This window comes from Aythya ferina (assembly GCF_964211825.1).
Source record: "Aythya ferina genome assembly, chromosome: 1".
NCBI classification, from domain to species: Eukaryota; Metazoa; Chordata; class Aves; order Anseriformes; family Anatidae; genus Aythya; species Aythya ferina.
In genome coordinates, this window is record NC_140296.1 from 199,510,835 (window position 1) to 199,533,752 (window position 22,918).

A 22,918-nucleotide genomic window follows, 5' to 3' on the forward strand; every position below is an offset into this window, starting at 1 on the left:
CATGCCAGTCACCCCTTCTGACACAGCTTTCCTGCCTCCCAACGTGACTCAGGCAGGGTTTGCACCTGAGCTAGCAGGCTCTGCCAACCGGAGCTGGCTCAGGAACACAGCTTGTCCTCCAGGAAGATAAGCAGACAATGGAAAACAGAGAGCAGGCTGCTCTCTATGCCAATAAAAACCTTTTTATTCTGGCATAATGTCATCTACGCTGGGCCTTTGCTGGCATGGCTCTGGGAATTAGGGTATGATGGCCTAGTGGAAAACGGGCGTCAGCATGAGCTAATGAGTCTACACGTGGTCTGCGCAGCAAACAAGCTCAGCTGGCTGGGCTATCAGCCAGGAAAAGAGCTGCTGCTCCCAACGTGGACACACTTATGTTTGCCACAGGAGCCACCCTGGTGCTGCCAGCTTGCTTTTTAACAGGATAAGTTCAAAAGCACAAGTTGGGTGCATGCACTTGGGAATAAAACACCAGTCCCGCCTGCCTACACATCACACACGTGCCCACCACTCGCAGCCTTGGCTGAGTGACAGGGAATAATCTCATGGCCTCACAAGCAAACAACTGTTGTAGAAGATTGCAATTACAGTCATGCCGAGTGATTGTGGAATGCGGATTTGCATCAATCTGTTTAGCCTCTTAAAGCACTCAATTCAAGGAAATCGATAGAAAGTTTTTCATCTCTATCATCTGCTTCAGGATCAGCCCCCTAGAGATCTTGGTGATTTTTCCCATAGTACCAGCAAGCTGTGCTTCTTCACATGCATTCACAGGATCTGAACCTTGTTTGTTCAGAGGAAGTCACAGGCATTTATAAATGGAAAAAAAAAAAAAAAAAAAAAAAAAAAGAAAAAAAAAACACACTTGATGAAGTAATTCTTTGCACACTTACAGAATGAGAGCCCCATTCCCCATTGTCTGTCAGCTTCACCCATTTGTCTGCCGTAGACTCCATCTCTTTGCACTGGTCATTTTGTATCTGTTAGTTAAAACACAAGATAGTGATCACAATCAGATGCATCTTTCCGTCAGCATAATGACTGCTGGCAGGGAATGATAAAATTCAGCTTTGTTCCTGTTGTCTACATATTTAGGATATCAGCTGCCTTACTGGGGGGAGGGGGGGGAAAACTTTCAAAACCTGCTGGAAGCTTACGGTGCTTCTGATAACAGCAATCCTGACGCAGATGAAAAAAAGAGCAGGAGGAGCAGATCTCAGCCTTGTTCTCTCATTGTCTGGTTAGATTTGGATGTTGAGCATCTTGTTGTGGCTGCTTCCTCCTTCACCCAAGCTCACAAGAGCCAGTTCTTAAACCTAGAGGTCCTAAGCCCCTATATCAGGGGAGAGTTAGGAGTGGACAGCCGAAGGCTAGATGACAAGCTGCTTTCTCCAACATGCTTTCTGGTGCAGCCAATATATACTACCTCTTTGGCTCCCTGCCTCCTGACCTCAGAGATGAGAGTGATGTTCTCCAGAGAGAGGGCACTTGCCATGGGGTCTGTCCAAGGCCAGCTGTCCCTTGGGCAGGCCCAGTGCAGCCCTACTGCTTCTCCTTACAGCAGGGTTTGACACTTGGCCTCAGAGCTTCCCACTCTTCTCATCGCTGTCTTCTCTGAAGATATAGTACCAAGTCCCTTTGATGTATGATTTCAATTACTCAGCCTTTATTCCAACAGGGGGAGAGGCCATTTCAATGCTTTGCACTGCAATTTAGAACACCTGGGGTCAAGTGTCTTCCTCAAACTTGCTTGACATCCCACCTGAAATACGTCATATAACCCCACATCTTCCAGATCACCTGCACACTTAATTCCCACCCAGACCTACAGCCCGGGGTTGAAGAGGGGAGCACCTTAATAGGAGGCAGATCCACGATTATCTTGCACAGCCTCAGCCTCAACACCTTTGTGTCTGACTTCCTATCTGGAAAATGGAGATAAGATAGTCTATTCTCACAAGATGTAAAATGATTAGATATGTAAAAAGAGTTTGGGAAGGGCGGTAAGGAAGGGCAGAATCAATGGGTATCTAACAAGAAGCATCCACACTTGCTTCCACCATTTGAGAACATCTTGCTTGATCTCAGACAAGTAGTGCAGGAACCTGTGCCTGGCAAACCTGAAAACTTCACCGCTTCCTGGCAATTTGCAATCCACTGCTACTGAAATGCCACTGTCCAAAGTTTCATAGGAACACAGAATACTTTGGGTTGGAAGGGACCTTAGAGATCAGCTAGTTCCAACCATACTCTCCCCAACGACGGCTACTGTAGTCAACCTATGCCAGGGCCTCTGAGTAAAGAACCTCTTCCTTATATCCAATCTAAATCTCCCCTCTCTTAGTTTAAAGCCATCCCCCCTTGTCCTACCACCACACCCTCTGACACACAGTCCCTCCCCAGCTCTTCTGCAGCCCCTTCAGGCCCTGGCAGGCCGCTGGGAGGTCTCCCCGGAGGGGCTCCAGCCTCTGAGCATCCTCGTGGCCTCCTCTGGACTCGCTCTGATCCATCCCTGTCCTTGTGCTGGGCCCAGAGCTGAACGCAGGCTCCAGATGGGGTCTGAAGAGAGCAGAGCAGAGGGGGACAATCCCCTCCCTGCCCTGCTGCCCACGCTGTGTTGGTGCAGCCCAGCACACGGTTGGCTTTCTGGGCTGCAGGCACACGTTGCTGGCTCATGTTGAGATTCTCCTTAACTCCTAAGAGCTGCTCTCCATCCATTCTCCACCCAGCCTGTATTTGGGTTTGGGATTGCCTGGGACCAGATGTAGGACCTTGCCCTTGGCCTCGTTAAACCCCATGAGGTTCGCACAGGCCCACCTCTCAGGCCTGTCAAGGTCTCTCTGCATGGCATCCCTTCTTCCAATTCATTCCATCCCTTAAGGATGGTCAAAATCATCCTTAGATATATTTAAGTACAAAGACATACTAAGGAAAAACAAACAAACAAATAAATAAAAATGGCTTTTAGAGGAGTGTTAAATATGCAATACTGAGAACTACCAAGAGTTATTTATTTGGGCATTTCTATAAAGGTTATACAGGGCTGCACCACTCACTGATTCTTGAGAAGGGAATGACAAATTTAAGGAGGTGAATCACTGGGACACAGATAAAAGTAACAAAGAGCCATTTTCAAATATAGCATTCAGAGAAAAAATATATTTTCTCCTTTGCGGGAGCAGATCAGTCATCCAGTAAAGAAACTAAAGCTAGGATTCATAATCCTGTTACATTCATCTGACAGCAGAAAGCATATTTGCTGCTTTTGCCATCTGAAGAAGGCAGAATGGTCTAATACAAAACTGAAATGGCTATATGATATTACCTGCACTGTCTGTTATCCAAGTGCGATAGATTGCACTGATATAGCATTAGGAGGGTGCTTCCAGCGCATTGTTTTTATTTCCTTTTCTCATCCTTACTAAGGATAAGGACACTTTGCACTTTTGTCAGAGCTCCAAGAAGCTTTTACCAACACAAGCTAAGACCTCACACTCCTGTGTGATAGCCTGAGCAGTGTTTTTCAGACAAAAAACAGAGCTCACCAGGCAGGGAGAGGAGCAGTAACAGAGGATAAGACTGAAGATTTCCAGTCCTCTCCTGTCCTGAGCTGCCCTCCCATTAAGTCACTCTCTGTCCCAGAGAGCAGGTCCAATGATGCCTGGAAAAGCAGTGCAGCTCTTGGTGGGAGCTTCTAAAGCATCTCAGCAGCTTGGGGCACATACACTGCACTGCAGAACCCAGTGCTGGGAACCCCCCAGCTCTTTGGACCCCAACCTTTCTATCTACAAGGGCAGAACCAGGATGCCTTTCTCATTTGGGTCCCATCTGATCAAATCATTTCAGTAATTTGGATCCAGCGTGGTGGAAGCCATGCCAGGCTTTTCCCATCCAGAGCTATGTAAAGGGAGGTTAAAAGCTGGGTTTGGTAGTCTTTTCTGGATTGAAATCTTACAGTGTAAGGTTGGATTCATCATATAAAAGGCCTTACAAAAAATTCAAAGAAGATGTTGTTGTCTATATACTGGTATTCAAAGAAGACAGAACCGGATTTCTTCAGGTGCACAGCGTAGATGAGAGAAACTGTACAATCATCCCTGTTCGACTCTATGTAGTTCCCTCGGGGCGTCCACGAAGAGCTGATGAAGGTAAACAAAACAAACCTCAGCTCAGATCACAGGCACCAAGGAAACATTTCTTACAGCACAATACAAAAACATATTACTTAATAAAGAACCCAGAATCCCACAGTAGCTAAATGCAGGGGATTTGTTCCTAGATTCCCATTTAATTTTCACTTTAAAATAATATTTATCATTAAATCTGTTCATAGGAAGAGGTATGGTACTAGTAATTTAGAGCCCCAGCCTACTCAGTAAAGGTTTGTAATCAATAGGTCCAACATACTTTCAGTCATATCCAGAAACAGTCTCCTGCAACCACCATCAGTCTCTAAATAGGCTGTGAAAGTAACTTTTAGCTGCATTTACTATACCGTGACCTGAGAGCTTTCCAGCTACAAATAAGCACAGCTCCAAGCTGGTCTTAGACTCACTAGCTGCTGATGAGTCCATGGAGACTATGATGACAGCAAAGAAATGGCTAAAAACTTTGCTTCCCAGCAACTCTTGCTTGCCATTACTAGGGCTGTTTACCCTCTGGAGAGCTTAGGTAAATCATTAAGCTGGCTTTGTGCAGCTGAGAGGTTCAAGGTAACCACAGTGCAGCTTTGCAGTGTCTACAGCGCTCTCTACCAATCCTTCCTGCTGCATTGTGTAGTTTTACACAGATTTTCACTTCTGACAGAGAAATATTTACCTCTGTGTTTATGGAGCTGAGCTTTGCCTAATGGCACTGCCTTTGCCAAACCCCAAATTTTGAAGACTCTGTTCCCAAGAGTCCATACCACTCCACTTCTGGATTGAGGATGTTCTATAGCATAAATATAATTTAAGTCACTCCCCAAAATCATGCAAGACAGATCCCTTCGCTGGCTTGGCTGCAGGAGCTCTGTCCATGTCAACAACCCACCTCCAACCACACACCCACTGCTGAGCAAAGACCTGTAGCACACAGGTGTGGGAGCTCTTTTTAAGCTGTCTCAAGGCTCACCCAAAGCAAGGTAACCCAGATACACACAGCACTTCTTACTTGTTGCAGCTGTCAGCTTTATTCTCAGATGAGCCAACTGCCGTGTCCATGAAAGTCGCCACGTTGGAGAATCCTGCTGGCAGCTCATCCCACTCATCAAACTTGATCCCGCTGCCCAGCGAGTAGGTCCCCTCAGCACATTTGCTGCACACCTGGTTCTTCATCTCCAGGTACTCGCCAGAGGCACAGGAGAAAGCTGGGGAGATAATCATTTCCAATGTATTAAAGGAAAAAATTAATCCCAAATAGTTTCCATTAATTTTTTGCCACTTAATTAATTGTGAACTGACACTAACAGGAACTAAACGGGAATGTCCAAACCCCAGGAACACAACAGCTGAACTCCCAGCATGGCATGTGAAATTCAGATGTTCCCCAGTGCTTGTTTTCTCACCAATGTGGTGGCACTGAAACCAAATCTCAGATGAGGGCTCCTGATTCGCAGCTTGTCTCCATTGTCAAAACAAGATTTAGAAATTAAATCTCTACCCACAAACTATGCTCAGAAGCAATTTGTGAAAATAAGGGCTTGTAATACAGTTCCCCTCACTCTCACTCACCTGTTATACCTTGAGCTCAATTAAAATTAGCAGCACCTGAGAGAGCAGACTCACATTACCCACTTGTACTATGAAGAGTACACAGTGGCACACAGGCTCTAATGTAACCGTACAAACCTTGGATGAAAGCTGCAGACCTAATCCAAAGCTCTCTCCACATTTCTCTTCTTCTGGACTGCCTATAAACCATTGCACATGTCTTCTGATAGACCAGGTGGTCTTGGGAAAGACCACCAATGAGCCTGTGTCTAGCAAATGAGTTTGACTGGGGTGCTGTTAGCATGCTGAAAAAATAAACGCTCATTTCCAGCATAGCAAAGAGGAGTTTAATGTATGTAACTAGGGGAAGTATAATATAGAAGACGTGTGTGAAGTGATAATCCTGCTTTCCCACAGCCCTGTGCTGCATCTCATCCTCTCAGAGACTTGATGCCCTGGATAGAAACCAAATGAGCACTTTCCAAAGCACAAAATATGTCTTGGGTGGTTGGAGGGTTTATAAACATAATTGTGCCACTCAACCCAAGTAGAACACAGAGCGAAGCATACAACTCACATCCCAAGAGATGCTGGGAATTTTTACTGAAAGTTTCACACGTGCCACACTGTGCAGTGACAGATATTCCATAAACTCACTTTGAGAGACAGAAGCTCACAGTCTGAGAAGCCGTGGGACGAGATCAGACTGCTAGCCAAAGCAGTGAAACTGGCCCAAAACAGCTGACGCCAGCTGAAGTCCCGGCATATGTGGTTTTATAGATGTGCTGATGTTTATCTAACTGCAGAAAAACTTGTTTGACAGTAAGAATTTTGAGAAAGACGTGGCTGCGTAACAGCAGTTTCCATCCGAACCCAACCTGCAGCTCAGGCTCCCATTTGTAAGCCCGCTCCCACGACATTTCTTTGTGTAATTGCCCTTGACAGGCAGCACCGGAATGCAGATAAAAGGTCCCTTTTGATGGAAAGCTCTGCCAAAGGGCCATTATCCCCTCTCGGTCATATCGACATACTCTCAACCTGAACCAGTGGAAGTCAAGTCAACAAACCTGTTCTTCTAACCCCATTGCTCAGTGGTGACACACTGAGACTGAAAGTGAGCAGGAGCCAGCAGGGATGGGTGCTGGGTGTACGCAAGCAAATCCTGCTGCAGTGGGAGCACGGCTTTCTTCAGCCTCCCAGAGACAAGCCAAGAGCACTTCCCCATGTGCCTGCCCGAATCAAGACCACAGACAGTTCACCTTTTCACCTTAAAAGTGTAAATTTACTGTTTCGGCAATGCTAATATACCCTGCCTTATTTTTTTCCTTGAAGGTTGCGGAGAGAAACCATCAGGAAGGGAAATAAAAAAGCGAGCTCCATCCTGACATTCAAATCCTTTAACAGCTCCAACATGTTTTTTAAGAAAGTTAAATAGCAAGAAATGGAAAGTGCTGCTTAACCACACGTTCCATATTTGTGAATTTCGAATAAGGAGTCAGTAACTGAGAGAATTTTGCTGCCATAACGAAGACGCAGCAGGCAGCAGAGCCTCCTCTTCAAACTGAGCGAGGTTGAGCAGAGATTATTGCTTTAACTGGACTAATATCTTTTAACTCCTTGCAGCCCAATCATTTTAGAGAGAGAAAAACAGAGTACAAGAGATCAAACAAGCTGCCACAGAGAGCACTGCCATCCATCACTCACCTTCTGTGTGAGGGATGAGCCTTTTTAGGTTGAAAATTACCTTTTTTCTCTTTTCTAAGAATCCCATTTCAGAGGGAGCAGCACTTCTCATCAAAACACGTAGGTGTGCAAGCAAACTAAGCTCTGAGCATGCCAGCTGCTTGCCAGGTTCAATTTGGGGCTGAACATGGCTAATGGCAACACGAGCTGCTTTTGACATTGGAACAGATGCCTCGTCTGGGCTCCTTCCAGGCAGTGGAGAGTGGCTGGAGGGGGAAAGGGAAGAAAGACCACGAGTGCTGGGATGGTTTCCTCTCCTGGCATCACATAGCTTGCTCTTCCAGCAACAGGGGAGCCCAAAAGCCAGGCCAAAATTTCACCAATGCAAGCAACATTGATTCAGGTGTTCGTCCCAGCTGGAGACGGGCAGGCTGTGGCCATGCCCAGAGGGACCCCGTAGAGCAGATGTCCCTCACGATGGGCCAGGAGACACTTGGCCAGGGGACAGGGCACAAACAGATGATCCATCCCAGGGCATTGGCGCTGTGCCTTGCTCGTGGCTGCTCTGTCTCATTACAGACCCAGCAACACCTTGTCCACAGAAATGGTTGGCAAGATCGCAGCACCGCTGTTTGTGGGGCAAGCTGCTGTCAAAGGACAGCACCATCAAATAGGAAATTAAGTTGTGAGGTGAAGTTACAGCAGCCTACATCATATGTTTTGGGTGTCTGCTCTCACTTGTCACCCCTCTCGCTTCATGCTCTCAATGGAAAATTAATCCCCCTGGTTAGAAGTGGCCATTGCAAACATCACCCGCCCCTGACCCCAGAAACCATTTGATTAAGGATTCAATACTACATTTTTGCAGAAAACATCCTTATTGAATAGTTCCCAACATTTGTATGCTGTTTTGAAAACACAACTAAGGCTGCTGAATCACGTAGGCAATTCTCAAACCCTTTTCCAGAACTATTGATCAGGTTCAGACCTCACTGCTCTGAAGCACATTTTTGCTCTCCCTCTCCAACTGCAAACCATCCTATTACACTTTCCAAGTATCAGCTTGGTGCTACACACCAGCTTATACACCTTGTGAAGACCAAATTTGATCTTCTGTCTCTCTGTGAAAAGAAAAAAAAAAAAAAAAAACAAAAAAAAAACCACCTTAAAAAGTTTTGTTGGGGTTTGTACAGGGAACCAGTCTCAGTGACAAAAGATGCTGTAATGTACAGACACTGCCACGTGCAGCCACACACACTCGCACGTGCATGCAATAAAGCTGACACAGATTCACTTCATAAAAAATTAACGAGAGCTACAGGGCTAATAGCCACCAAATGCATTGTATAAGTCTTGTCAAACAGACCTCATTTCATTCTCTAAAAGGATTACAAGCCACCTGATAAAGGTGGCTGAGCGGATGTAACAGACTTCAGCTTTCCAAGACAATTAACTAAGTTTGGCGTGTCATTTTGACAAACGAAGGCAGCACCACACAATACCAGTAAAGCACATCTTAATTGGATTAAGAACTGCCTGAGAAACAGATCTCAAACAGGGCTGTCGGTGGGTGGGAGATCACCACCAACCAGAGAGGATGGGGGCAGTTCTGCCTCCTGTGGCACTAAGTCACGTTTTTATCAATAATCTGCAGGCAAACAGGAAAAGAACAGTATTCAAATGGGGTGAGAGATTGAGTGGTAAACCTGAAGGCAGTGCAAGGGATTCAGATTTGTTGGCAGTCCTGAACGAAGCTAAAGTCAGTGTGTTTTAATAAAGTTCACGGTGAAGGTAAGCCACTGAAGGCAAGGGGCTCTAGCCCTGCCTGCAGAAAGCAAGAACACATCCCAGAGAGAAGAAACCTGAAGGTTGGAGTGGGTCTGCCATTCGTCAAGAGCTTTCACTGTCATGATGTGCAAAAAGGAGCTAATGAGATCTGTGGATATATTCAGAGGTGGAGGTAGAGACGTGTAGGATGAAACGTGTGTGTTATGGGCAATAGGGCTGTTCTGATATTAAATATGGTTCTGATTCTGCATTTTTAAGAGGTCGCTGGGAAAAAAAAGGAAAAAAAAAAAAAAAGGAAAAAAGAAAAAAAGGAAAAAAGAAGGAAAAAAAAAGAAAGAAAGAAAAAAGACTTTTCAAGATTACAGATAACGTGCCTTGCAGTGAGAGATTTGAACTGCTTTTGAACTGCTTAGTCTGTTTAGTTTATCAGGAAAGATTGAGTATCAACAATAAACATATAAGTAACTCCAGGGGGAGAAAATATAGGATCCCACGGACTCTTTAATCGAGGAAGGGACTGCATAACAAGAGCTACCTTCTGGAAGCTGTAGCCAGACACATTCAAATTGGAAATAACATGCACAGTTTTATAGCAAGGATGACTGATCACTGGAACAATCTGTCATGGCATGCGATGGACCCTCTGTCTCTCAAGTGCTTTATACCATAACCGGACACCATATGGAAGAAAAGCTCGCGCCAGATACAAATTATCAGCCTCACCATCAGCCTAACTGAATGCATTTTAATGACCTGGGAGGTCAAACTAGTGAAAATAATTAATCTCCCTCCTCTTAAACTCTGTGACTTGAGAGTGGTGGTATCTTACCTCCCTCCTGGGGTACACCATCAACACGGGGTGTCCTGAAACAAGAGCCCTGCCCACTGCATAGCTGCTTCCAAGAATGCCTGTAATACATTACTTTTCAGATCTGATAGCACATTACAATCACTTTGCAGATGTGGAAACAGCTCCCCGGAGGGCAAAACAAACCATAAGTGGGTTTGCCTCACTTGATCTTTGACTGCAAGGGTCACATGCTGCCTTTTAGTACAGCTCTGGCCCTCCCAGTGATTTCAATGGGCTAGTGCCAAAGTTGCTTGACACATTTCTGTTCTAGTGACTGATTTTAACACTCTCACCTTGCCTCACCTCCTGATGCTGGTCAGGAGAGGCTCGTCATTAAACAGGACTGGACTAACAAGGGTAGATCTTCACACATATATTCCTGCTCATCTCCTTCTGAGGTCTGAAACCAGCTTCTGTAGTGTTTTCTCACATCAAATGTCTCTCAGATATTGCTGTCCTATGAGGGGAATATTTGGGATTTCACCAGAAGATAAATCAAAGCTGCCTTGATGCCCAGCATCCTCCAACATCAAAACCACAACCTATTCAATTATTGCTTTCCTCCCTTATGCTGTCCTGGCCCATCTTACACCTTCCCTCAGCTAGTTTCACATCCCACACCACTTATGCCCAATAATTCTCCTTCTACTGGTCTTATCAGTAGGCATTTACCTCCAGACATTTCTCATTAGCGATACCTACAATTATTTCTGCTCTTCTGTCCATTTTGAATGTTCATTCTGTTTGTGTGCATCTTTCCTTTCACCCTGGCTCTCAATAAATAAATAAATAAATAAAATAATAGTAATAAAGACACAGGATTGGATTTTGCCAGATTATTAAATTAGAAGGGGTAAAAATGAAATGATTCTACTTAAACCAGTGAAAGTATACAGGAAAGATAGCTTCAAGCATTGACTTTCCAACTCTCTCTCTCCATTCCTTTGTTCAGAGTCCCTGCAACATTGTCATCTCCTGCAGGCAGGCTCTGAGCTGATTTATATCTCACTCTCCCATGGGCAGAGGCAAAAACCTTAACTCAGAGAGGCGATATGAGGTTGGCAGCATCACGCAGTTGTCCCTCTGAACAGCTGCTGGGTTCAGCAGATGCATGCCACAAACCTAGATGGGAAGACGTGGCCAAGGACAAGTACATCGAGCCATCTGTTCAGTGATACCCTGGGACATCAGGGTCCACATGACATGGCACCAAGGACTAACCAAAATGTGGGGTGAGGAGGGAAAAAAAAAAAAAAGAAAAGTCAAAGGAAGAGCGGAATTCATTGCTTTATTATTAATGTTTCCTATAATCTCAGCCAGCTTTAGAATGTCTTCTGTGAATAATTTATACGAGGCTTCTCCAATAGACTGTGAATAATTGATGTTCGTTTTCTTCAGTCATTATATCCCAATGTGTTATCAGGAACCAGACTGAATCTTAATTTAAGGAAAAAGTCTGTCAAGCCTGTTTGGACTTGAAATACAATCACACTGAGAGGTGAGCTAACCCGGAGAAGAGTAACTTCCATGGAAGAGACCCTTCCATTTCTTGAGAGTAAATATTTTCTCCTTTTATCCAATAAATGACAAAATAAACCAACACTTGTTCTGCTTCACCTCTTTGACAGGAACAGTACAATTTTCCCCAGCTGGCATGGCTTATGGGACATTTTTATTATCGCTTTTATTTCATCAGATGGGCACTGAAAGCTGTGGTTTTGGAACTGGAATATTCAGCAAATTCATGAAGGAAGTGGGACACAGAGGGAAGGAAGCCAGACATCACCAAAAGGCTATCACGTATATTTGCTGCCTGGGATACAACAGCCATCGTAATGGCTCTGCACTGGAGATGTCAGGGAAATATGTCAGTAGGAAATGTGCTGTAAGGTCAGTGAGTAGCTCTCCAGTCCCTACTGGGCTCGTTTCCATTGCTCACCAATCAAAGTACAACTGGCTTCTAGTGACTTTGGAGTTGTCTTTTGCAGTGGGCTGGCAAACGTGACCCAGGTCTTACAGGAGACTCTTGTCCTGATGCAGTAACTGGAGAAAGGACAGGAAATCCTAAGGAATCCCAAGTGACCCAAAACAGCGGTGTCTGAGCAACTGCATTGAGCTTGAGGTATCCACTAATTGGATTACAAGTGGACCTCAAATAGCAACTCTGGTTGAAAACGCTCAGCTACCTCCATCCTATTATGTTGTGATCACAGTCTCTCTGCTTGCCTCTTATCCTTCTACAAAGCCACAGCAAATCTCAAGGTCTTGCCAGCTTCTTTCCCATTGGAAGAGGACTCCGAGGAAGCTGTGTTTAACTTATTTAATTGCATCATGTACACAAGTAGGGCAAAGGAATCATCAAAGGACACTAAGGCCAATCTTCCTCTTGGAAGTCTCAATACACACAGCAATGCACAATTCTCAGTAACGCTTCCCTGGGAATTAAACTCTGTGGGTTCAGAGCAAACTCTTCTGATTTTTTAAATATTTACCTAAAAAGAGCTATGCATCAAAAAGCCAACTGCGACTTTTTCTCAAAAGACACCACATTGCTCATGCACAGAGGAAAAAGTCTGGAGCAATTTCTTGTAAAATTGCATTATCTCCCTGGACAGCAATACGCATTAGGAAAACATCCAGGCAGGAAAAGCCAAGATAAAATGTAGCCTCATGTCTCAGCCCAGGTGAGAGCCCTAATGCCATCAGTAAGATGTACCTAGCTGACTCAAGTTAGAAACATTAGCTCTTTAATTCTGATGCTGCAAGAGGAATGGAAATACACATCTGTAGGAGTGCTTTGCTAAATCACAGCCTTTCAGCTGTGGCTTTCAAACTGCCAGGCACACCACTGCCAGCTCCACATCTTTGCTTCTTGGCAGCCTTGTATTAATTTCTCGGTTTCACAGCAGTCCTCAGAGCAGTGTCTGCTGCTGTATGATGGTCCCCTCCCCGCTGCACCCTAGTGTGAAAGCATTTCTCATTCCTTCCAGGAAAAAAAAAAAAAAAGAGAGAGAGAGAGAAAAAAAAAAAAAAGGAAGAAGAAAAGAAACAGAAAAACTTTCCTAGAAATATGAAAAAAGCTCAGATAAAATTGAGTTGCCCAGTTCTGCAGTTCATATGCACAAAAGTGCCCCTCTATATGACCACAACAATGAAATCTATTTCTCGCACATCTCACTGTTCATGTCAGAGCTCTCTGCAGAGCCAGAATTACATACTATTTTTCTCTCTCTGACATCTTCAATTACTAGGTAAAACATAATAGGAGAAGGGCCAAATCTACAGCAAATTGAAAAATGCTCAGATTTCCTCAATTTTATCCCCAGTATGAATCCTTTTTTTTGGTATTCAAGTTTGAGAGCAACTTTCCCTATGTGAGGATGGACTCTTACATGCTGACCAGCAGCTTCATGGGACTCGTGTGACTGTCCAGCTGAGAGGAGAAAAGGGAAGGTATTAGTTGAAAGGAGTGAGAAGGTCAGAATATACCATTAGAGGACGCAATCTCAAAGATGGAGGAATGAAAGGAAAGAACTTCTGAATACACTTCTTGAACGTTGCCTCAAAACAGTACTTTCCTACACCCCAGGATACCCAATGGCATCGGTCACCTCGTGTAAGTATCTATGTGCACATGCCAGATCTAAATGACGTGATTAAACACCAGCAGCCATCAATAATAGCTTGATCTCATAGTTTCTTCCAAGGTGAATACCCAAAGCAACAATGTCTGAAAAAAATGTTAGTACATGAAGGTTGCTAGACAAGATCTAATCCTTTCAAGCCATGAGAAAAAAAGAGAATAGATACATGCCAAGTCCTCAGAGCTATGCTGATATCAACATATTCACTCTTTTCAATTGAAACAAAGAAATCCCAGTTATTTGAAAGCCCTTTAACAAGACCAGAAAATAATCCTCAATGAATGTCAAATAAAAAGGGGAAAAAACCCCTCCCTGATTATGTGTTAGGATTTACACATTTGCTTCAAAAGCCATAACTCTGGACTTCTCTAAGCCTTAAATAAATGTCACTGTTTAATAAATAGCACTACTCACAAAAAAATACAAATTTGTATGTACATACAAATATCTGCCTGTGAGTAGTGCTACAGGTGGTGAGGCCTGTCCCAGGCTGCCCAGAGGAGCTGTGGCTGCCCCATCCCTGGCAGTGCCCAAGGCCAGGCTGGATGGGGCTTTGGGCAGCCTGGGCTGCTGGGAGGTGTCCCTGCCATGGCAGGGTGTGGCACTTGGGGGGCTTTGAGGTCCCTTCCAGCCCAAACCATTCTGGGATTTTATGGTGTACGTGTGCAATAATATAAACATTAAAGAAACTACTAAAAATTCTCATTGCTATTTTCAAGGCTTCTTCAGCCAAAATTCTAAATTCTAGGTAAAAACTCTGGAAGAATAAATTATTTAGCATGAAGACTAAAAAGAATTTTCCTGAATACAAGCAGTAGTTGACAATGAAGAGATATAAACTGACACTTTCCATCAGAAGGCTGTAGCAAAAGCACACAGATATTGTCAGATGTTTAACATTATTTTATATTCTCCATCTAAAGATATGCGTGTATATTCATACATATGTACTGTCTTACAAAATCTGTGGATACCCGATGACTTCAACGGAATTAAGATCAGACCTGATCCTTGCTAAGCTCAGATTACTCTATTTTATCAGAGACAGAGAGGATATCAAACTCAAAAGGTTTCTATTTAAGTTTAAACTTCTGTTTGTTTTCCATTGCAGAAGCAGAACAGTAAAATCAAAACTCCTGTGGATCACTTAAATTGCCTTAAAGTGTTATAAAACCTACAAGTCTTAAAAAGGTCACTTGCCTTAATTGTGTCTAAAGTGCGCTGTAATTAGCAGAAAGATCTATATCTCCTCCTGTGGTTTCCTAGGAGCAGATTATACAAGTTTGAATAAACTCAACAAACCCAGCTCAGTAGCAATAAATCAGGACAAATTTTTCTCTCAGGACCCAGCATAGCCCCTTGTAAATAAGGATGCTCTATTTTCCAGAGTCAGTGGAGCTTTCCACAGTCACCATTCGGTGTGTGCTCACACACCTTGCCTTAAAACTGAAGCATGTTTCTGATTTCCAGAAAGTTTCTCTTCTTTAGTAGTACCAGGTAGAGGTAGAATTTGCCAAGCAGAACCATGAATAGTTCCATATTATCAATGTTTTTGTGCCTCCTTTCTTAAGAAAACTTTGTAATTATAGATGGCTTTTGGATGCTGACTCTGACAGGGACCTTACCAGTCCTCTTTTCCCTTGAACACAGTAAATTCATCTCCTTTTGAAATTGTTCTGTTCATTATGCTCAGTACAGTTTTGTTATTAATTATGTAAATAGCATCACTAAAATTAACAGATATTTATGAGATAAGGTGCAAGCTCATTTGTTTAGGCTGACAAAAAAAAAAAAAAAAAAAAAACATACTAACGAAAATACTCTCATCATTCTATTCAATAAGAGAGTTAATATTAAAAGGTATTTAAGGTCAAAACATGAACTATTTAAGCCCTTTTTGTTGATGAAAACAGCTCTGAAGAGTGAATCAGTGCATCTGTGTACAGTAAGGGCACACCCTGAACCAGGTATTTGGGTTGTGCTGGAGTGAAGGGAGACAAAGAGAGGAAGGGAAGGAGACCAGGAAAGAAGGAAGGCTCTGTGCTCAGACCTTTAATCTGAGTGTAAAACACGCAGCGTATGGTCAGGCTGGAGTAAGAGCCTGACTGTGGCCACTGAAACACACTGTAGTGTAGTGTCAGCAGGAGCACAATGCCAAAAGGTCCCTATTAAACACCAAATACAGCCCACACACCAAAATAAAGGGCTTTCAAAGACACCAGCCATAGAGGGGGTCCAGGCTTAGCCCCAAGAGCAAACTGCTCCCATCAACCGCAATAAATATTTTCCATTGAAAAAGCCAAGTATACTGCCCTGGTGGCTGTGATCCTTATCAGCTAAATTCCTTTCCCACTATCAGGCTTGTGAGGAGATTAGAGTGAGACCTGTGGTAATTAAAAATGAACGAGACCAAATTAGTTAAGCACACTGCTGATTGTCAAGAAGTAATGGAGTGATTCAAGCAGTCTGGATCCCACTGATGGAGGCTCTGCCTGCCACCTCCCCCAGCTCCATCCTCTGTGTGTGTACCAGGCCTCCAAAAAGCCCTCAGTAAGCACCTGGATAGGACATCTTGAACATGAAGCAGAGGAGAGCCATGAAGAGCAGCTTTAGGAGTAATAAACATTGCCTTTTTCCTAGCCAAGATCCTCACTGCTGCATATTTCATGCGTCTCTTTCCAGGATTTCTTGCAACTGTGATGTGCCGGTGTTAGAAGCATGACTCATCTCTGAGCAAACATGAGCATGAAGGAAAGAAAGAGCAAAATGAGGCCATTCAGAAGCATTGGCCAAGCAGGAGGTAACACAGCATGCTGAGCACCAAAAGGCAGGTTGACACCAATGTGGGGTCTGAAAGTGGTGCTTGCTGCAGCCCCACAGGGCAAGGAGATCAGAAAAAGAAGGGAGGGTTTCCTGATGGACTGGAGTGAATTGCAGAAAGGTCGTGTTGCCCCAGTGCATTGCGAGTGAGCTTCTGTCCTGCAGAGCTGCTTCTGCACCATCACTCCTGCATCTGGGTCACAGGGCAGCAGCATGTCCTGCAGCATCACAAATACCTGCCCTGTGAGGTTCCTTCTTTCCTCCTGCCTCCAATCTGCATAGAAAAGATGAGGAGGGGAGCATGGCAGGAGGGGATGGTGGGTCTTTATGCTGCTCTGTGCTCATGGCAAGGAAAAGGCAAAAAAAAATCCTTCATCTTATACCACATTATAAAGCAGTCAAAATATGACAGTCCTTCCTACTCTGAACCCTCTGACTAATTCTCAGAGGGATCAGTCTTCTCTGCAGGTAAGCTTGGCTGATGATATTTTTGAAGACTCAAAAAAGGTCTCAATCCATGTTTTGAAGACTACAGCCATGCCAGGAAATGCTGGCAGTCGCTCTCAGTGGGTCACCATCCACTATGCTTTGCAGGTCAGCATACGCTTCTAAACACAGCAGAGCACGGAGGTACCCAACCCAATTTTAAATGGGTTCATTTGAATGAAAAGCAGGGAAACACAACATCCTGAAAATGAGCACATCTTGAGACACCAGCCGAGATCCGTGCCATAGTTAGATTGCCCCAGATACGTGAAGCACCTGAGCTAATACATTTTTAGCAATCTCAAGTGTCTTTGCACTCCACTGGAGACCGCAGTCTAGACATATTTACAGAGATGATTGGAGACGTTTAACGTATTGTGAAATCATCTTTCCAATTCCTAGTTCAGGCGCAATTTAAACAGAAAGACTGCTGAGCGTTTGGAAGCTGGAGAGGTTCATGCAGTATTCTCATGATCCAAAATTAATGACAGCCTGCAAGTCACTTCTGTTTTCAGGGAGGAGTAAAGATCAATAGCAGATATTCTCAAGCGGCAGATATTTCCAAATAGATGAAAACAACCGCAAACAAAACATCACGAAGTCAGCAGCAGTGGCAGATGTGTTCCAAAAAAACACATTCTCACCCAGATTCTTCCATATCCACTGTGTCCTAGCTGCCAGCAGGGACCACTGAAGGCTTTGCCAACCTCCAGGAGACAAAAAAAGCTCTCAGAGCTCATGCTGCTGTACAGCTGCTCTTTTAAGAGCAGAGACATAGTTGGCTCAGCTATATCTTAGGACTACTGGAACCCAATCATACCTTCTAAAGATAACAAGTCTCCAAAGTTGGAAGTCACCCCATTTGTGGTGATTGTACTGTTGTCCCCAGCTCTGTAGGGTGAAGGACTGAAAGAGAAACTTTAAAGAAGTCCAGGACACTACCAAATGTCAGGAGGAGTCCCAGTGTCAGGATGCTCTGGCACAGGGTAGGATCTACAAAATGCAGCAGAATCTGGAGTGTAGAATGGCCAGAAAGACTCATCTCAAAACAGGTGCCAAACTGACGATATTTCTCAGTGCTCCTTGGGATGAAAACACTAGGCCTATGAGAAAACATTCGGATATTTTGCTGTAAAACCCACCACGTTAGCCAAACCCAGTGTAAGGTTTATTCCCAGGACAGTCTGACAGTGACTGACTGCTGCCAACAGAATCACGTTTTCAGCCTGAAGGATTAGCTGCTCTTAAAGCAAGAGGTGAAAGATTAAGAGATGTGAAATCTAAAATGACTTTTCCAATCAGAATATAGCCAGACATCTCGTGAAGCCAGATAATATACCACAGGAAAAAAAAAAAAAAAAAAAAAAAAAAAAAAAGTCAACTATCCACTTGCTTCTCAAAGCAGCTGAATTGCCATGGGACTTAAAAGCAACACTACAAGGAGGAGAGACATCTACTGAAATGAGTTTTCCAGTGAATTTAACAGAATCCCGTGTTTTGTATGTAATATCACAGCCAATCTACTGGGCAAAGCTTTTCTCTTGTCTAACAGGGTGCCAGAAATGGAGAAGCTGTTGTTATAAAACAGTTGAATTTCCTCTGGAAATGATTTAAGACCAGGAAGACATGCAAATAAGAGGAGAAGAAACAAGGTAAGTGCACCATTTGTTAAAATCTGTACCAGAAAGCTAGGGAGAACGTAATGCTGCTGGACCTTAAACCATTTATCACAAGGTTTGCAAAGAAATAGTGTGCATCAGAAAAAACGAATTATGCCCACATACTTCAGAGTATGCCAGAAGTGGTTGTGCATCAAAACGGAAAACACTATCTGCTCCTTTATGGAGCAGACAGCAAAAAAAGAGGTTTGAAGTACAAGGGAGACTCAACAGTAGGAAAAAAAAATAACAGGAGGGAAAATTAATAGGACAAAATATATAAGCAAGTATCTGGAGAGCTTGTGGGCTCTTTATCATCAGAGGTCCCTGGAAACAGCCCAGCAAATATAAGCCACAAATTACAAAGTCACAAGTGTTATAGCCATTTGGGCTAGGGCATGAATGAGGGGATCACCTGAGGTGCTTTCCAGTCCCATAGTTCTGTAATCAAATCTGTAAATCAAATCCCACATATATCACACATTTAAAACCCCAGAAACAAAACGCAAGCACCAGGACAGACACAGGCAGCTTTTCAGCTGATGCTCTCAGGCAGTCAGAAATCTTCCCATGGTCAACGCTGCTATAGGAAACATTTACGTGCCATATGCTGGAGCATGTGCTGTAATGAAATGAACAATAAACCTTTACAGGAGGAGAGTCAGAAGTGAATAAAAAGTCACCTCTTCTACAGTAGTACTGAAAGGACATGGCCATCATTCTTCCCGTTTGTCAGATACAATGATTCATAGCCCCTGGTAGAAATTACTGAGAAAATAAAGCACCGCTAGGATCTGTGGTGAAAAGAATTGCTAGAGTAAGGAAGTGTGATGGGAAGGAGTATTCAGCTTGGGAAAGCTGCAAATCAGCAAGAGAACAGTTCAAATGTGCTTGTAGAGTGGCAGTTTGCTTATGTCCCCAGATGAAAAAAAGAACAAAAAAAACCACACCAGTATCAAGTTCTATGAGAACACTCTGAGTTGTTAAAATAAATAAATAAAATACAAAATCTTCATCTTGAAAATAGCACAGGAAGGTAAGACGTTTACCATTACTTATGCCTTTAGCTTATTATCAGTTAAATAACGCAGGTGATGAAAGCATGGACACTATGCAGAAGTAATTTGGCCACTGTACATCACCATTTTGGCCAGTGCTAGAAATGAGCGTGAGAGCTGCAGAACATTATGGCAGCTAAAGGCAAGCAACCACAACTCTTCAAGAGGTGTTGTGGTAGATTTGGCTTGTCTGTGAATTACCACACAGGGGTACCTGCAGCAGGTATTGATGAGTTTTACAGCTGTGCTGTGAAGACAGTCCCTGCTCCACAGCTCCAAGACAAGGGGAAGGACTGGAGGGGGATACACAAGAGACCCAGAAGGGAAGGACAACTCAGGGACATTCAGGATGTTGGCAACAGAGCTAGGAAGAACCATATCACCTGCATCTCAAAGCCCTTCCAATGGTTTTATTGGCGTCAGTGCCACATAGGGTAAATAGCACAGACAGACAGAAATGGTCTGTGAAATGAAAAGTGACATACTGCATTCCTTCCCTTTCACAGGGTCGGGTAGTCCAGAGCACTCCACCGACGGATTTGGGACTGCCACCCTCCATCTGGAGCCACTGCTGTCGCACTCTGTGTACTCGAAGTGGTAATCTGTCTGCAAGCAATTACAAAGAGTTTCAGTTTCATCATAACATTTGCATATTAAGCACATTAATCAAGACCAGGATTAGCAAACTCAGTTATAATTAAAACAGAAAGGAAGTAGCTGCCGTGGAACATAGTGTGCAGCACTGTCACTGCTTTGATGATCACTGTGGATCATCACAGAGCAAGCACAAAGCGTGCCCAGAGCTGTGCTGCACAAATGTAAGGCAGAGGGGGTGGGATTTGCAAAAGCACTTGAGAGAGGGGACACAAATTCCAACAGAATTTTGTTTCCTAGTCTCTTAGAGCAGGATTGATCCCAAACCTCTGGCCATCAGGGTATCTGACCTACAGACACCTATCCTAACCTATGCTGCCCTAGAAACATGTCCTCTGTGCACACAAGGATTACCTGGGGGACAATCTTTTCCTGTTCCTCCTATGACCCCTTGCAGCAGTGGCATGCCACATGGTGCAGCATGGAGCAGAAGAAAGGGAATTAGATTGATAAAGGTAGGTCTGTGCTAGCTCTGGTATAGATTAGTGCATCCCGGCAAATATTCAGATGACTCACAAGACTTTAAATTCTTATTTACTTACAGAAAACCAAAGCATACTGAGATTAATATTTTTCCTATTGTTATCATAGTTCTCCAGAGATATTTGGGTGCTAATAAAGTCCTACCTAAACATCAATAAAGCCTTTGATATTTAGCATCCAACTGCAAATAATATTCTGATTGCTCTGGAATTAGTATCTTTATCATTCAATACAAGTCTTTGTGGCTCAACTTATGGGTTAGAAACCTAACTAACAGCACACTGGAAACAAAAAATAGTTGGCTCAAAAAATAAAGCAAAGCATAAGAAGATAGAACAAAACCTGCAGCCATACGTGAAATATGATACACTGCACTCTGAACACCCTGAATATACTCAATTAAAATTCGCATTTTCCCTTTTTCATCTCATTATACAATCTTCAAGGAACAGAAAAAAAAAAAAAAAAAAAAAAAAAGTCCTTAATCATCTTGATACTGAAATCTGCCTATGAGGCAACCAGAATACATATGCAACATATCTGTAATAGATCCATCTCCTAATTCATATCACATAAGAAAAAATTATCTGTTAAATTAAATATGCAAGCCTGGAGTAAAGCAATGCAAAGGATATTGAAAACCTCTGAACCTGACTCATGTTCAGACCTCTTTTTTTTTTTTTTTCTATTTCATACCAGGTCAACTAAATTACAGAGAGCAGTCTGGTGTCAACAGTCCAGGTTGCTCTCAGAGCCACCCTCTGAAAGTGCACTTTGGGGATGTCTCCCCAGCATGCAACCCCTTTGCAGCCAAGAAGGGGCTCTCAGAAGTGATGCAGGTAGCAAGGATGTACAGCACAGTGCAAAAACATCCCCTCTAATGGCATCTGAATGTGAGTATATCACCAGAGGGTCAAAGCTCAGGACGGCAGCTAAAATTATATAGAAAAAAAATTTTTTTTTTTGCTCTCCTGCCAAATTCAGACAGAAGAATCAGGTCTCAATCTCTCCCCTACTTCCATGGACATCTCTCCAGATTTACCAGGTGAGGTTTCCAGGGGAGACGTACCCAAAACCTGTCCTTCCCTGTGACCACCCCTTTGTGTAAGTCTTAAGACTCACAAGGGAAGTTATGCAGCACAGCCTTGCTCTTAAACAAACTCTTTCCATTGTCTTTGCCTCTACTGTGTGAAGAAGAGATAGATTTTTATTTTTTTTAACTTGTTTTCTAGCTGACTATCAACTCAACTTTATGTCTGTTAACCACTCCATGGATTTTGCCATTTTTCTGGTATTGGACTGTAATGAAAACTCTGAAAATGGATTTTTGCCCATGGTCACACATGCACACCTCTGAAACCTCTGCCAGCCACCATCACCACCACCTTCTCCTCTGTACTATTGTTCTATTGTATCATGGAGCTCCACTGCAGTAACGGGCAAGACAGCAGCTCCCAACTTCAGCTGCACTACTGGCCAGCTTCAAACTAAGCATCTTGGCTACTTTGAGCACGTGAATACACCTATAAGAAGTTCAGGTTCAGCTAAATGATCAAGCATTTTGAGCTGCTTTAGCACTCATGGTGACACCATCTTCGGCACCCAAAGTAGCTCAGATACATTCCTATGAGCTGAAAGCATGCCTTGGCTGCAGCAGGCACATCCTCAAAGCCAATGTGATGTAGGTGAGCGCTGGAAATCTCCCACTAACGCTGGCTTACCAGGCTCAGGGTTCCTAATCTGCCTCAGCAATCAGAGCTTCCAAATATAGCAAGTTGATAGAGGAGGCCTCAGCATCATGGGGCACTACAGCTCTTTTGCATCTCACTGAAAAGCACAGTTTCACTCCGCTGGGATTTCTTCTCCTCCCTGACTGAGAAATTTCTTTACCCACCAGTTCTCTGAAATGAATTTCACAGCAAATCTGCTCCAGATGTTATCTGCTGCCAGCTATTTCTCTGTTTTTGCTTTCAACGTTTTTTTTCCCCACTATCATCCATATATATAATATCTTTAAATTTGGCCATGGGCCTGTTTAATTTTAACAAGTCTGACTGCTTTATTACTTTTCTGGGCTTGGCCTTAATGATCTAAACATGTCCCT

At 43.6% G+C, this 22,918-nt stretch overlaps 1 protein-coding gene across 4 annotated transcripts in view; it reads right to left on the reverse strand.

The window, feature by feature from the left end:
- The window catches only part of ELAPOR2 (endosome-lysosome associated apoptosis and autophagy regulator family member 2), a 101,603-nt gene that overhangs the window by 30,659 nt on the left and 48,026 nt on the right, over positions 1-22,918 (reverse strand). The window contains exons 2-5 of one of the 4 annotated variants that reach the window (XM_084497915.1): positions 20,163-20,283; positions 5,152-5,347; positions 3,992-4,139; positions 894-980 (exon numbers count right to left, since the gene is read on the reverse strand). In XM_084497915.1, the coding sequence (XP_084354041.1) occupies positions 894-980; positions 3,992-4,139; positions 5,152-5,347; positions 20,163-20,283 (552 nt within the window). Of the gene's footprint in view, positions 1-893; positions 981-3,991; positions 4,140-4,407; positions 4,599-5,151; positions 5,348-5,447; positions 5,678-20,162; positions 20,284-22,918 lie in introns of those variants that run through there. The other 3 variants (XM_084497917.1, XM_084497916.1, XM_084497918.1) reach the window with 3 other exon arrangements.